Source organism: Anolis sagrei, chromosome 4, assembly GCF_037176765.1.
Source record: "Anolis sagrei isolate rAnoSag1 chromosome 4, rAnoSag1.mat, whole genome shotgun sequence".
NCBI classification, from domain to species: Eukaryota; Metazoa; Chordata; class Lepidosauria; order Squamata; family Dactyloidae; genus Anolis; species Anolis sagrei.
In genome coordinates this window covers 189,700,810-189,716,760 of record NC_090024.1, presented here as the reverse complement: position 1 = coordinate 189,716,760, position 15,951 = coordinate 189,700,810, and the positions used below count along the sequence as shown (strand labels likewise).

Genomic DNA, 15,951 nt, shown 5'->3' with positions numbered 1-15,951 from the left:
CACAATAAAGATGATGTCTTGGACAATCCTGAATTAATTCTCTACAAACCAGGAAAACCCTGGTTGGAAGGCGCGGGATAAACCCACTACCCATTCCCCCATTTCCTCCCTCCTCCCCCCCACTCTCCTGGTGCATCATTTCTACGTAGCAGGAGAGCTGCTGCAAGAGTGTACTGGAGGCCGGGTAAGTTTTCTTTACTTTTAAGAGGGGGTTGAGGGCTTTGGGGGAGGGGGGAGGGCCTCCAGATGTTCTTGCAGGCCAGTCCCATGAGAGCATCTGGACATCCACTCCATTAAGCGCACACTTTCTGGGGTGGGTGTGGACAGGCCCCCAGGAACATCTGTGTTTTTAAAACGTGAATGATCCTGGGATAATTGCCTGTCTGGAACCACCCCCAGAAATGGTAACAGTCTCTCCAGCCACCAGGTTGCTAAAAGCTGTGTGAAATATTGTTGTAGAACATTTGAGGAGAGTATTCATTCTAGCAAAGGGCTCAAAGTCAAGAAAAGACAAGCATGTGTAAAGCAGCTCCACTGATACATAAGGGTTCGAAGGAATCAATGATTCAAGAAAGACATTAATGGAAATCAAGTTTTTCCTAGTTTTGCAGCCCCACCTCTTGGTTACATTCAGCTGGATAAACAGAAGACTGAATTATGTATGCAAGAGATTGTTGTTGTTGTTTTAATGGAAAGTTTATATGAGAACAGTCTAATAGTAAGTTCACTAATGGTTGCTCTCCTTCCAGTAACTAGAATGAATTTTGTCCTATCTATTTTTCCCACCTCAAGATGATCTGGGAACAGCTCCATAACTGCCTTTCCTCCTCTGATGCTCTTCTATATTTATTTGACATAAATAGCAGACTTCCATAGTTCAAACCAATATACAGTGGGACCTCTGGATCTATGGATTTCACCAACTATGAAATGGTGGTAACATGAACACAAACACATTGAACCTGAAGCACCCATGCGGATATGACCATCATTTAACAATATAGAACATGATTGTCCACTTTTTGGCATCTGCAAAGAATCGCAGAAGCAAACCTCTGAGTATCAAGAAGGCCCACTGTATCTGAAATATAAGCAGTTCTAAGAACATAAAGGGAAGAAGAGAACAGGAGGCTGCATGGTGGGTAAAGTAATTTACATGGGTAGGTTATTGTTGTTGTTGATGATGATAATGATGATGATGATGATGGATTTCAATTCAATTTTGAGCAGCATGTACTAGCTGGTATCTTGCCAATCAAGGTGGGATTTTGAGTCAGATGTTCAGGGCCTCAGTGAGGACTATGAGCAGGAAAGGTCTCCAACATACCGATTCATTTTGAAGTGAAATAATGCACATTATCATTTTCATTGAAACAGGGGGTTCCACATTAGTTCTTTTAGTTAAGGCTCATGAAGTACCATATCACATACAGGTTTCCCTCCATTTCAGGACACTTTAAAAATGGAGTCCAATGGAGGCCATCAGATGATGCAAGACTACTTCCAGGGTTTGCCCATAGGACTCTGGTTTTTAAGTGTCTAGAAACTGGCATTTTTTGAGTCTGGTAGCTATTGACTCCAGACCTCTCAATTTGTGTGGAAGCAGAGAAAGACAGTTAATTGAAGGTGCGATGGCAACTGTTGTCAGATGTCTCCATTGTATTTTATGAAGACAAATGAAGTGGGCAATTGCTGCTAAAACAGTAGGAGTAACATGTTTGATGGGGGAGACAGCAATTATCCAGCTGTAAACAACAGGGAGGAAAGAAACACAATACCAAAGAAGATGTCCCACATCCTGTTCTCCCCCACACAAACTTTTCCTGACATTCCACCCCTCATGGGATTTTTTTTTCCATGTCAGAAGCAACTGATGTGTGAGAATTGGCCATTTGCAAGGACATTGCCCAAGGGACGCCTGGATGTTCTACTATCCTGTGGGAGGATTCTCTCATGTCCCTGCATGGGAAGCTGGAGCTGACAGACAGGAGCTCACCTCATCTCACAGATTTGAACCGCCAACCTTCAGGTCAGAAGTTCAGCCAGCACAAGGTTTTAACCCATTGTACCATTACAGCTCAGTGGGATGATGACCTATGACACTGCAGACCAGGATTTGAATCCCTTCTCAGCTATGGAAAACCATGGGCAAGCCATGATCTCTTAGCTTCAGAGAAAGGAAATGGCAAACCTTTTCTGAATCCTCTTTGAAATCTTGCCAAGAAATCCCTTTGATAGCACCACTTTAGGTCACCATAAATTGGAAATGACTTGAAGACACACAGTAACTACAAATGTCATATTCTTCCACTCTTAATAAGATCCATGGAAGGATTTAACTATTTCTTAACAGAGAATGTACATTTACCAGTTGCACTGATATGGCCAAGTTGTTTCCACAGCTAGAATAAGTCAAAGGATGACTCTGAGCCTCAGTCTTTTGTACCATGTCTTCAGCTGACCCTTTTACCTTACAACGCGGTCATGCCTGAAAATATATCACTAATGTGCATACATTCTTCACCACTGAGTCTCTGTGGCCATGCATCTGGATTAAGCAGAAGTGAAGAAAGCTAATGTGACTAGGGGGCAGGGGAGAAGTACAAGGAAGCGAAAAGACGGCTACCTCTGTTTTTATAAATTAGTGACAACGGGGTAGCTCATACATATAATCAGACAGCAGGGACATAAAGGCTCTCCAAAGAGAGGCTGAAAGTTTGCTTTGGCCTGGGATTTATTTTCACACTTTCCCCGTGTATTATGGTTTTCACTGTATTTGCTATTAACTCATTTGTTTGGGCAGATGTGGGGCTCACCCCAGTGTATGCACAGCAGGAACCCAGGGCTTCTGCATCATGAAAAGGGGCTGTTCTCTCCTCTCTTTTTTGTTTTTCCCATTAATATTGCAAAGCCAGAAGCTCCAGGGGGACCAACGCCCACACATGGCAAGGCCAAAGAGGCAAGTTGTGCCAGACATTTATATTGAACATGTTAAATGATCCTTGTGGGAAGTTGCTTTCAGTACCGATTATAACGATGTCTTTAAACCTCTAGGAATTTCAGAATTGACTCCCCTGTTGAGTGTCACAAAATGAGGTCAAAGATCTCAAATTGGAACAACACATGACCACACCCAAAACCAAGACTAGTGTCTTTTTAAAATCCTTATTTTTTAACCAGCATTTCTGTTCAGATTGCATTTGATGGTGATAAGAAAATAATTACATTTTGAAAAATTCTAGCAAGAAGTTAAAGCATATCATCATAATCATATGACAATGGAGCAGCATGAGACCAGGCATGTAGCCGGGGGGGGGGGGGGGGTTGGGGGGCTTCAGCCCCCCCCCCCCGAAATTCTCATGGTGATTCGCGAAAAGGCCTTACTGGTGCATTATTTAAACTGTTATGTTTATTCATATCATGATCTGATAACCATACTCAATATATCCCATATGCATGAGGGTATTGGGGTAATGATACAAAAGGTTTGCTAGGCTAGACTCTCTTTTACTCAGACTCAGCCCCCCCCCCCCGCAACTCACCTCCCCAAATCCCCCCTGAAAAAAATTCAGCCCCCTCCCCCCCCCCCCCCCCGAAACGAAATCCTGGCTACAGGCCTGCATGAGACAGTCAAATGCTCACATTCTAAAATCATGCAACGCAAGGCATAAAGGGCCATCTTAAGTATGCCACACTCATCAATTTCTTTTTGCACTCCCTCCTGCCCTTTCATATGTTTCCCCCACTTTAGCCAATATGACATCACAACTTTCCTACCAATATTCTTTGGCAAGGGGTGTATTTTATGTCATCATTGAGACCAAGCCTAGGCTGATCTTATGCTCAGAGTGCCAACTACACAACCACCTCTTTAGCTATCAAGGGAAAAGATGGAGTGATATAAAACATGTCCTCATCTTGCTTCCATCAGGTCTGAAGTTCCATGTTATATTGGCAATTGAGGTTACTCCCTGATGATAAGGTCAGGTAGCAATAGCCAACCTCCCTATCAGAAATGAAAACAGGGACGACGGGCAGAGGAACAAATTCTTTATTTCAGGGACAAAGATGATGCAAAGAAGATAGATAAAGGTAAAGGTTTTCCCCTGACATTAAGTCCAGTCATGTCCAACTCTGGAGGTTGGTGCTCATCTCCATTTCTAAGCCAAAGAGCCAGCGTTGTCCATAGACACCTCCATGATCATGTGGCTGGCATGACTGCATGCAGCACCGTTACCTTCCTGCCAGAGCAGTACCTATTGATCTATTTACAATTGCATATTTTTGAACAGCTAGTTTGGCAGAAGATGGGACTAAAGGCAGGAACTCATGCCACTTCCCAGATTCAAAGATGCAACCTTTCGGTCTGCAAGTTCAACAGCTGTGCACTTTAACCCACTGCGCCACTGGGGCTCCACTAAGAAGACAAGAACATAACAAATGTAGCCTGGATCATAACATAAATGAATGGAAGGAGGTTCACAAGAATATCTTCCGTTACTGTAACCACCTGTATCTCAAGTCTAAAATCTTTTTGTCCATAATAGACACATCTCAGAGAGGTATATGAGGCAAAATGAAGTGGGGCTTGTGCATTATGAGCTTATGGAAGAAAAAGGAGTAATTACTTGGGATGTTCCTGCAATGCATAAAGAACATAAGTTTATTATAACAAGAAATCCATCTTGGGTTAGCCAAAGAGGCTGAAAAATAAGGTGGCCTTTTGACCACAAGGGCCCCAAAAGGCTGGAACTCATCTGTGGGGAAAATACTAGCTGCAGATATTGGGGTGGGAGCCTCATGCTAGTTTTTTTCCCCCTCAGACAAAGCAAACTAATTTCTTGAAAAAGTGGGAAGTGACCTCAACCTAAAGTGATACAAAAGATCTGAGTACATAGACCAAAGAAAGATACAGAGAGAGATAAACTGCAGTAATTATCTGCCTCCCTTCTTCCACTAATCACTTTATACAAGCATTGATGCCTCTTTGCTTCCAACAGAGAGCTCAAGAAACTTTCCATCTGTGAGCGTCCTTCTATTCACTTATCTTAAGTCTAATCTTTTTTCTTTATCTGTCTAAAGTCAAATGGGGAGAAGGTTTGTCTTTCAGCTATTCTGTCTTGCATTTCAATAAGGTTGCAATCTCATGCAGATGTACCTTGAAGTCCTACTAGATATTGTAGCCTAAATCTATTGTGAGCTTTAACTACAGTTGATCTATTGAAGCAATGGAAACTTGCTAAGTCAATGTTTATGTAAGCACCATTGAGTCAGTGATCTTTTCTAACTGGGACAGAGAATTATGGGTAGCAGAGAAAGGATGACCTTATTATCGATATATAGCCAATCTCAACAAGTTCAGACATACTTTTGTATATTTGTACCAGGATCAAAATTAACTAATGGTGTCTAATGAACAATATTTGTATTGAAAGAATAAGCCTAAAGAATTATCATGTTGCCTCTATCACACCAACAGTTCACAGTATATATAGGGGAGACCAACCCACAATTTAAGGTGGGGTCACATCCCACCTCCATCTCCCTTGAACCATAAGCATTTGGGTCTATCCTGAGAAGTATTGCCTAGGATGACTTCATGACAGAAGTGTTACAAAACAAAAATATATCCTGATGGCCAAACACTGAATTCAACAGCATTCACCTAGATACCTCAAGAGATAAAGCTGACTATATTTTGCCAGTTCAACACAAGGCTGCCAGTCCACCTAACATGGGAAGACACCTTCCAATAGAGCAAAATGAATCCAAGAGCAAGCATGCTATCTTGAGAATGGACTGCCCTTTTCTTCCAAAGTCATGGACATGCACTGGGCATCTATGACTTCCACCACTGCTATGCATTTTGCTCAGTTAACTTAGTAAATACTTTTTTAGTTTTTCTTTCCATCTCAGGGGAACCCTTTAATGAAGTTCTTGTGGTCTCAACACGAAAAGAACTTATGTAGTTGAATACTACATAGTCAGGCATGGATTAACTGTTGTGCTGTCTGCCACATAATCATTTCCAATGGAAAGGCTGAATTATTCTGCTTCCTTTGCTGAGATACAGCTGCTGAGGGGACTTGAGCACCATACCAGCTCTGCATTTGAAGTTCTACTACGTGAGACTAAAATTCCAGAATCAGTTTTCAATTGCTTCCCTAGCTAGCAATTTCCCCTAAAAATGTGTTTGAAATGTATAACTTGGGAGATCAAAATCTTTCAGCATAAGACCCTGGGGCAGTGAGAGGGTGGGAGGAGCAGCATTTTACTTTTGAGATGTCACTGTTTAAATAACTCTGAGGACTCCCAGCTGTTGCTGCTGTTTTCACTTAAACTTGTAAGTTCAGACACAACAAAAGATAGTTATACCACAATGTGCAGCTTGACATAAGGTTATATAGCTACAATGGTTTGCAAAAGAGGTTTGGCATTGAGCTTGAATACAAGCAGAAGCTGGGAAGGTTGTGCTCCAATGTAATTGCAGAAAATGGGCAAGTTTATTGATGATAGGTCTGAGAAAAGGAAATAGAGTTCCTGGTAATGCAGTTCTAGGGATGAGGATAAAACTCAGAAATGTTACTTTTATGGCTTATGGCTCCCACAATTCTACAGCAACCATAGTTACTGGCCATTCAGGCTTAGGCTTTCGAAGGCTGTGGTCTACCATATATTTTTGATGAGATATGGCAGGCTGGTGTGAAGAATTAATGACTCACAGTAAAATAAGTTACTAAAAACACCCAAAAATCTGCTAAACTCTTGTGGTTGGAGGTTGTTGTTATTTTATCCCCTTTATGTATATGTATGCATCTTCAATGTCCCCATGAATTTCATAGGGTTTTTCTAGCTAAGGAATATCCAGAGGGGGCTTGTCCAGTCCCTTCACTTGAAACATAGCCTACACACCTGGTATTTGTTGGCAGTCCCATCTTACATCCTTCAGTTTTCTTCCTTATATATGGGAATCCTGGTTTTCTTCTAAATTAATGTTCCCTTCAACTTTCCTGTGGTTGACAACTTTGTGGTAAGGGCTGTGACTTTATCAGATTAGTAATGGGAACATTTCTGATAATTCCAGTCTTAAAAATGCTTCTTAGTCCTCACTTCCCAATATTGCTCAGTGGAAAACATTGCTATCAACCTACAGAGAAACTCATCTTGAGGACCATAGATGGTATTTTCTGAGGATGACACATGTTTGGCGTACAGTTTCCACTGCCTTTACTAGAAACAGGGAAATAGTAGATTCACTGAAGAGATACCATTTCTGGCTGCAAGTCTGATAGTTTTGTTCAACCCTGTGCAACTGACTCAGAGTCACCCTGCCAGCCAAGCAAGTAATCCATTTGCCAGCTGGCTGTGTCCAGGGGCTCGCCACAACTTGCTACTTGACAGGCAAAGTTTCTAGGAATGCTGTCTCTGGACATTTTGGGAAACTTGTAGCCGAAATTGCACTGTTCGTCTACCTGCTGGAACATGAGCTGAAAGTAGGGAGTGTCTATTAGAGATGCATGAGCGTTGCTGTTTGCCCGAAAAGAGTAAAATCTTGGATGAGTGCTCATCTTGAACCAGAAAGGTCAGAAACCTCCTTAGGCATGCAATGTTCAAGAGCCCTTGTGAACAACATAACTTGGCATTTCCCACTTCACCAGCATCCCAGTTGACACCACTCTGTAGGCAGGAGAAGATGGCAGCAGAAACAAAAGTACTGTTCTTACAAATATACGTTATAATCACTCCTGGAATATTGTGTACAATGCTGGTTATGGCATGTGAAAAAGAATATTACAGATTCTGAAGAGGTGTAGGAAATGGCAACAAAAGTGAACACGAGCCTGCAGAAACCTCCCTGCACTTTGTGGGCATTCATGTGTATACGTGAATGTCAGCCCTCCATAGACACGCTACCTCCCAATTCAGCAAAACATTAAAAATGTCCTTTCTAAGTTCCTCAGGACTTCTTCAATAGGCCCCATCTGGACTGGGTAATTTGTTTGTAGTTTGTCAATAAGGTCCAGAACTGCCTCAGTTGTAACTACTACCCATTTGTCTCCACTTTACTCTCTCCCCTCCCAGGAATACACAGTGCAAGCATTCATATTTAGTCTATGTCTCCAGCATTTAGAAATTAAGTTTCATTACACTGTGATCAATTTGTTGAGCTACACTCACATCTCACACTAAGGCCCTTTCCACACAACTGAATAAAATCCCACATTATCTGATTTGAACTGGAATGTATGGCAGTGAGGTCATTTTTCAAAAGACAGGCCTATTGTGGCCTAAAAGACACAATCCCCTTTCATTCAGCAGAAGCTTCTGGCATTAGCAAAGAAACACATATGCATAGTGTCCCCCTCTAGATATTTCTGGAGCATGCATGTTCCATATTGACTCTTCAGCCTGTTCCAACATGGTCACACAGGTAATTCACTTGATGAGATTACTTATTTCCTTTGATCCCAATATTGGAACATTTTCAGTCTCCTTCCCCATAGTATCAGAACAAGCAACAGGTTAAGATGTCCTTTTAATTATTTCCAAAAGTGTCTATGAAACACACAATCTCCATTCAGCGCAACCCTAGTTAAAAGTATACTGGCTAAACAGATGTATTTGTAGCTTAGTTTTAGAAATTTTGATACACATACAAGGGGCTCAAGTTGAACTCCTGGCATCCCTACACAGAGTTGTTAGCCAGTGTAGACTACACCAAACTAGAAAATTCATCAGTCTAACCCAGTATAAACTGGCTCCTTAAAGAAAAGTGGTCCAAAAGATACAATAGATACCAGAAATGTCTCACTTGTTCAAAAATTAGAGCCACTACTTGTCCTAGCAAACTGCCTTAGCTTGTATAATCAACCAAACCTATTAAGTTTATTATTTATTTGTTTGAAGCATTTATATTCCACTGTTCTCACCCCGCAGGGGACTCAGGGCAGAGCACAACATATACATGGCAAACATTCAGTGCCGGGACATAAAACCATAAATATACACAAACATTAAAATCACTTATATTATAAGTTCTGAATCCTCAGAAAAAAGTGTCTTTCAAGAAAAAGGAGAAAACTGTTGTAACAGATAATTATATTCTTTTTCTAAAAGCACCTGTGCAATAGATATCAATAGAACAGCCAGCTCCACCTAGGAATGAACAAATGGAGGTTCATTTATCATTTTTTTGTTTCATAAGTTAACTGGCAAATAAATTCATTTGCCCTAACTTTGTCCTCCAAGAAAGGGTGGAGATTAGTATATGACAGTATGACAGCCGTAACCACTTGAGAGGAGTTTGCATTTCTCTGTGGGACAGAGAATCAATAAACACTTCATTACTACTTCACAGCTGGAGTATTTATGCAATGCAATGTGAGGGAAGAGAGTCAGCAAAAACAGAAAACTGTCTCTCTTTTTCTAGAAAGAACAGCAATGCTTCAGGATCCTTTTAATCTTCCCACTGGATATGCAAAAGACAGAGCAAAAGGATACTGAAAAGAGACAATGAATGCTTGATTATAAGAAGGCATGCTTCAGAAGATCAGAGACCACAGCCTGAGTCTGCTTTGGACAAGACAATGCTAAGACTGGCTGCATTAATGTCTTGGAAGGCTCCTTCTTTTTTTTTTAAGTCAACACCACTGAATCAGAAAGCACACACTCAGCAATCCACTGGATTAACTCAACATTTAGATCCTTTCAAAGCCATCATTTCAGGTTGTTTCAAAATTAATCTCTATAGCACAATGCATGCTGTTCTGACTCCTATCCACTCACAAAGTTATATATTTTGAATGTAATGTCATTGCCATGCACAAAGGTCTTACCAAGGCAGTTGTGGCCATCATGTGCCAGGCGGAAGCCATCATAGCAGGTACATCGATAATTCCCTGGGATGTTGACACATTCATGGACACAGCCAGCATTATCATCACGCTCACATTCATCAACATCTGCACACAGAAGAGAAAGGGTGAGTGGTCTAGGAGGACTTTGGAAGCAACAATTACCAACTTTATTTTTGTCTTCAAAATCCACTTAAGCAAAATATTCCTTACATTTATTTTATTTACTCGTAAGTCAATAAAATTTTACAAATGATTATTTAACCAGGTAAATCCTGCTTCAAGAAATGCAACAAATCTTCTACACATTTCATGTGGTTTAAGCTGATCCAATCCAAGGATAACTTATCATAAAAATTTATGTTCAGCACCAAAAGGCCAGAAAGAAATGCCAGATTAAATGGCACTCTTGGTTGCATGATACAATAGCAGAGCCTTACACTAGTGATTTCATGTTTGGCATATAACTAGATATATAGGAACAGTTTTGCAAAAATGAAAACACCCCCCTCTCCACCATCCTCAACAGACTCCTGCAATGTATATAGGCAGCAAGACATATAGTTGCAATGCCCACCATAATGTCATGGTATTTCTTTCAACCCTATGAAGTGGTGAAAACTAAAGACATCTGAATACTGGAGCCTGTGTGTTGGATAAAGAATGTTGAAACAGTATTCACTAAATATTCTACAGCCCAGAGAATTACCTGAGGACACATAGTTTAAAACTAAGCAAAGTATAATTAAGTTGTAAACTAAGTATAATAAAAGCTCTGTCAAGTAAATGCTAGAACAGAGATTTGGAGCACATATAAAATGGACTTCCCAGAAGAACAGAGGGGAAGAAGTGAAATAAATAATCCATTTATTGAGTGAAATAAAATGAAAACTCAAATTAAAAAAACTTCTTATTGAAAACATATTGTCTAGGACTGCAAAAGAACTGTCTACACATTCTCAGAAAGTTCACTGCAACCAATGTACAGTTAATAAAAACCTAATTAAAATGTAATGTGGCGTGCTTTATTATAAACCATGGGAAGATGTCTTCTCAACCATTGCTACTACCAGCTGGCCTGCTCTCCCTACCTTTGCAGTGCTTCCCATCCCCAGTGTAGCCAGATTTGCAGATGCATTTGTATGATTTAGGAGTGTTCTGGCAGATGGCGTCAATATGGCAGTTGTCAGTCCCATCAACACATTCATCAATATCTGCAAAGGAAGGGGGGGGGGAAGTGATATCATAAATGCCTGGACTCTTACACTTTTATTAAACACACCATTCTGATAAGGGATAGAAAATATGTATAAGCGTAAAAATAACAGTAGATGCCAAGTAGATTGTACTGAATATTATGGAATGAATTATGATAAAATACATTTTTTTTAAAAAAAAACTGGAGTTGTGGAAAAAAATGAACACACCATTCAACTTTTATCTAGCTAACACAATATCAAAGGAATCTCCACTTGGATCCGTGTTGTGTTCTAAAAAGCATGCCTCTTAAAGTGTTACGTCAGCTTTGAAGATTTTGGCAAACCTTTGCTCAATAGCCTAAATGTCTGGCATAATGATTTGAGAAGGATAAAGAAGCAGCAAGTCAAAAAGCCTATTACATTATGGCTCTTAGACAGCAATGAAAGTGTTGTATGCCTCAATGATCACATGCAGGATGAGACTTTCACTGGCAAACACATTTCCTGTGCTTTGCAAAATCTGCTGAAAGCCAACACCTGTACAGGCAGTACCCAACCTATGAACAAGATAGGTTCTGTAGGTTTGTTCTTAAGCTGAATTAGTTTGTAAGTCAGAGCAGGTACATTTTAAAGTGTTTTGCTGTTGTTTATTCATTCAGTCGCTTCCTACTCTTCGTGACTTCACGGACCAGCCCACGCCAGAGCTCCCTGTCAACCGTTGCCACCCCCAGCTCCTTCAAGGTCAAGCCAGTCACTTCAAGGACAACATCCATCCATCCTGCCCTTGGTCGGCCCCTCTTCCTTTTTCCTTCCATTTCCCCCAGCATCCTTGTCTTCTCCAAGCTTTTCTGTCTTCTCATTATGTGGCTAAAGTACTTCATTTTTGCTTCTAATATCCTTCCCTCCAGTGAGCAGTCGGGCACTATTTCCTGGAGTATGGATTAGTTTGATCTTAAGTGTAAAATCAGCCATGCAGTCAGACAGACAGACAGATAGCAATGGAAAGGGCTGTGGTGTTTGTTTTGCTGTCTATGTCCCTGTTCAGAAGATTTCACCTCACTTTCCGACCCTGTAATAATTGGAATCTGGAAAAAAAAATAGACATGTGGAAACAAAGATTGGTGATAAAGCTTCTTTGGAGAAACCTTTTCCCCATGATGAATGAGTGAATTTTGTTATTATCGTCACCGACCAGAAATGTAAAATTTAAAAACATTAAACATTAAACACAGAGCTTTTTTAAAGAAAAGTGTTACCATTAAGACCAGAAAGTCTATAACAGAGACAATCTACACGGCTTCATATATGACGCTAATAAAATCTGTGGGTGTGGATAATAAATTGAGTAAATTAAAATTTTAAAATTGAGTAAATTAAAATTGAGTAAATTAAAAAGCCTTTGACTGTGTGGATCATAATAAATTGTGGCAAGTTCTTAGTGGGATGGGCATCCCAAGCCACCTTGTCTCTCTCCTGAGGAATCTGTACAAGAACCAAGTAGCAACAGTCAGAACTGACCACGGAACAACAGACTGGTTCAAGATTGGGAAAGGCGTACGGCAAGGCTGCATCCTCTCACCCAACCTTTTTAACTTGTATGCAGAACACATCATGCGATGTGCAGGGCTGGATGAATGCAAAGCTGGGGTGAAAATTGCTGGAAGAAACATTAACAACCTCAGATATGCAGATGACACCACTCTGATGGCCGAAAGCGAGGAGGAGCTGAGGAGCCTTCTAATCAAGGCGAAAGAAGAAAGCGCAAAAGCCGGGTTGCAGCTAAACGTCAAAAAAAACCAAGATTATGGCAACAAGAATGATTGACAACTGGAAAATAGAGGGAGAAACCGTGGAGGCCGTGACAGACTTTGTATTTCTAGGTGCAAAGATTACTGCAGATGCAGACTGTAGCCAGGAAATCAGAAGACGCTTACTTCTTGGGAGGAGAGCAATGTCCAGTCTCGATAAAATAGTGAAGAGTAGAGACATCAGACTGGCAACAAAGATCCGCCTAGTCAAAGCCCTGTAGTCACCTACGGATGTGAGAGCTGGACCTTAGGAAAGGCTGAGCGAAGGAAGATCGATGCTTTTGAGCTGTGGTGTTGGAGGAAAGTTCTGAGAGTGCCTTGGACTGCGAGAAGATCCAACCAGTCCATCCTCCAGGAAATAAAGCCCGACTGCTCACTGGAGGGAAAGATACTAGAGACAAAGTTGAAGTATTTTGGCCACATCATGAGGAGACAGGAAAGCCTAGAGAAGTCAATTATGCTGGGGAAAGTGGAAGGCAAAAGGAAGAGGGGCCGACCAAGGGCAAGATGGATGGATGGCATCCTTGAAGTGACTGGACTGACCTTGAGGGAGCTGGGGGTGGTGACGGCCGACAGGGAGCTCTGGCGTGGGCTGGTCCATGAGGTCACGAAGAGTCGGAGACGACTGAACGAATGAACAACAACAACAAATTAAAATTTTATCTGCAAAAATCATCCACAATCTGCTTCCTTATTTTTTTCCCCATGATAACTCTTTCAGTGAATTTTTATTCCTAGTGGTAGATTTCTCTCACTTCCTGTTGTCTCACCCCCATTTTTAACTATGTGTCATTTGAAAGTCGGATGTCTGTAACTCAAGGACTGCCTGTACATAGTTTGAGAGCCAAAGTAAAAGAGGTATAAAAGCTCTGAAAGTAGTTGTACAATATCTAAACAACTATGTAAAAAGACCGTACTGAGACCTGAAAGAAGAGTCCTGCTTATATCATTGGAATGCAATCACCATCTATGATTAAAAAGGAAAACAACTTTAACTGGCCTCCATGTTTTTAAGAGCAATACATAAAATACCTGTGATTTTACCCTGACTATTAATATGGTGAGACTGAGTACTTCTGAATACTACATCTGTAAGACAAGAAGGGAGCTGATTAGTTCTTGTTCCAAAATTATTCCATCTTCATGAATCGTAAACAAAGCCTGGAAAATCTCACTCAATATCAACTGCAAATAAATTCTGAAATAGAGCTCCAGGGATATGGTAATCAAATGAGAAAAACACATTGGGCATCTTATAGCCAGAGACATCGCATAGTCTTACTCCATACTCACCAATCATTGCTATCAGTTATGCAACTCTTAAGCCTAAATCTATTTTTAGTCCCAACAAAGGCAAATCCACTTAATTGGCCAAACTGAAATAAGCTTTGACCTACCAAGATACCATCCATTCAACACATCGACTTTTGTACGATCTATGCCATAGTGTGACTAGCTAAATGAAAATATGTAGCCACATAGCCTGAAAAAATTATAACCAGAAAAACTTGTTGTCTTGGTTACAGTTCCAGAGAGGAATGGGAAAAGAAAATTCAAGCCAAAGCCAAGAATTGCAAAAACAACTTAAATGGGTCCAGCAAGTTCTTTGCTGCCTTGAGTGTTTATGTGCCCCCATCAAGGATTTCTTTATAATGAGCCAACTTTGGAAGACTGTAAACATATACTGGTTGAGAGTATTTTGGCCTTTGAGCAAAATCAATTTTGACATACAGCCAGCCCTCACATTTGCAGGTTTAATTTTAGCAGATTTTATTTACAGATTTGATTGTTATCTCTAGGAATCTCTATGTCCTCCAGAGGGTCAAGGGTGGCCAGAAGTTGACCATAGAGTCATGGCAGAGAACACTTTTCTGGGCATTTTTAAGTCCTCTAGCGTGATTCTATGGTTAACTTCTGGTGGGTGTTTCCACTTTTGGAGGAAATCCCCAGCAAATATGAAGGGCTAACTATATAGCAAAGCATATAAGTGTGCAATAAGTGTGATGCCTTGCAAAGCATAAACAAACTAACTCCCATATCATTTAGGCTCCTTGGGAAAGACAGCAGAAGAAAGGCAGATAGGGTCAACAAGAGAGGACTATGCATCTGTTTCACACAAGTATGCAGATATGTAGTCTTCTTGTATTATGAAGTCACTGATACCTTACTATTTTTGAAGTTGGATTTCAGACAGGTTCCAACCCAGCAATTCTTTTACAATAATGCTAAGAGGGTTTTGAGAGACAACAGTATGAGGCATTGAAGAAAGTGGTTTCCCTGTGCAGATGATTACACAGGAAACCCTGGAACCAGTTTGAGGTCCAAATGGTGATTACACAAACCACGGAGCATTAAGGGCTTCCTTTTATGCATTTTGGAGGAAGTTTAGCCCCTGCAGTTTGAAGCTAGCTTTGAACTGCATAAAATGCTCAGTGTAGATGGGGCTTCTGTCTCCTTGGTTACACTCAGCTTGGTTTTCCTCCCCGCTCTCCTGCCTCCCATATTGTAGACTTGGTGTAACACTGACTTGAGAAGGCTGCCCTGGTAATTTTATATGAACGTTGGCTTAGACAGTCTACTGGTCCTGCAGGAATTTGACTGCAAGACATTGCAAGTTCTTTGATAAGTACACCAACTCCAAAGGTAGGATAAGGGAAGCAACAATGCCCAGGTCCTCTGAGGGGAAGCACAACAGTTCCTTCTTCTCAGAAGATAAAGAGGACTGAATATACTGTGCCTGTTCTGCCCTCTCTCAAAAATGACTAACGCAGACTTTACATCTGTGTGCACTTTTCTGAGAGTAAACTGCCCAATGAATCTATTATGCTATATCTGAGTACAGTACAGCTAAGTTGCAGACTTTTTTATCACAAACCTGTAGTTTCTGCTACTCTTTTCTTGTCAGAGAAGTCTTCCACATTGCCTTTGGGATTTCTCCTTCCTAAATTCCAGCCTTGAAGGGTGTATACAATGCATGGACCTTGACTTTCTCCTTGGGCTCCCTAAGAATATAGTAGGTTGAGGTTTCCACAGAGCTGTAGCATTGGCTTTTCTACCAGTTATGCTGCCCAAGTAGAACCCATAAATGAG

The 15,951-nt window shown here is 40.9% G+C and overlaps 1 protein-coding gene across 5 annotated transcripts in view; it reads right to left on the bottom strand.

Moving 5' to 3' along the window:
• SCUBE3 (signal peptide, CUB domain and EGF like domain containing 3) overlaps positions 1-15,951 on the bottom strand; it is a 143,533-nt gene that overhangs the window by 92,089 nt on the left and 35,493 nt on the right. For all 5 annotated transcript variants that reach the window (XM_060773095.2, XM_060773091.2, XM_060773092.2 and 2 more), the window contains exons 2-3: positions 10,946-11,068; positions 9,837-9,962 (exon numbers count right to left, since the gene is read on the bottom strand). In XM_060773095.2, coding sequence (XP_060629078.1) covers positions 9,837-9,962; positions 10,946-11,068 — 249 coding nt within the window. The remainder of the gene's footprint in view (positions 1-9,836; positions 9,963-10,945; positions 11,069-15,951) is intronic.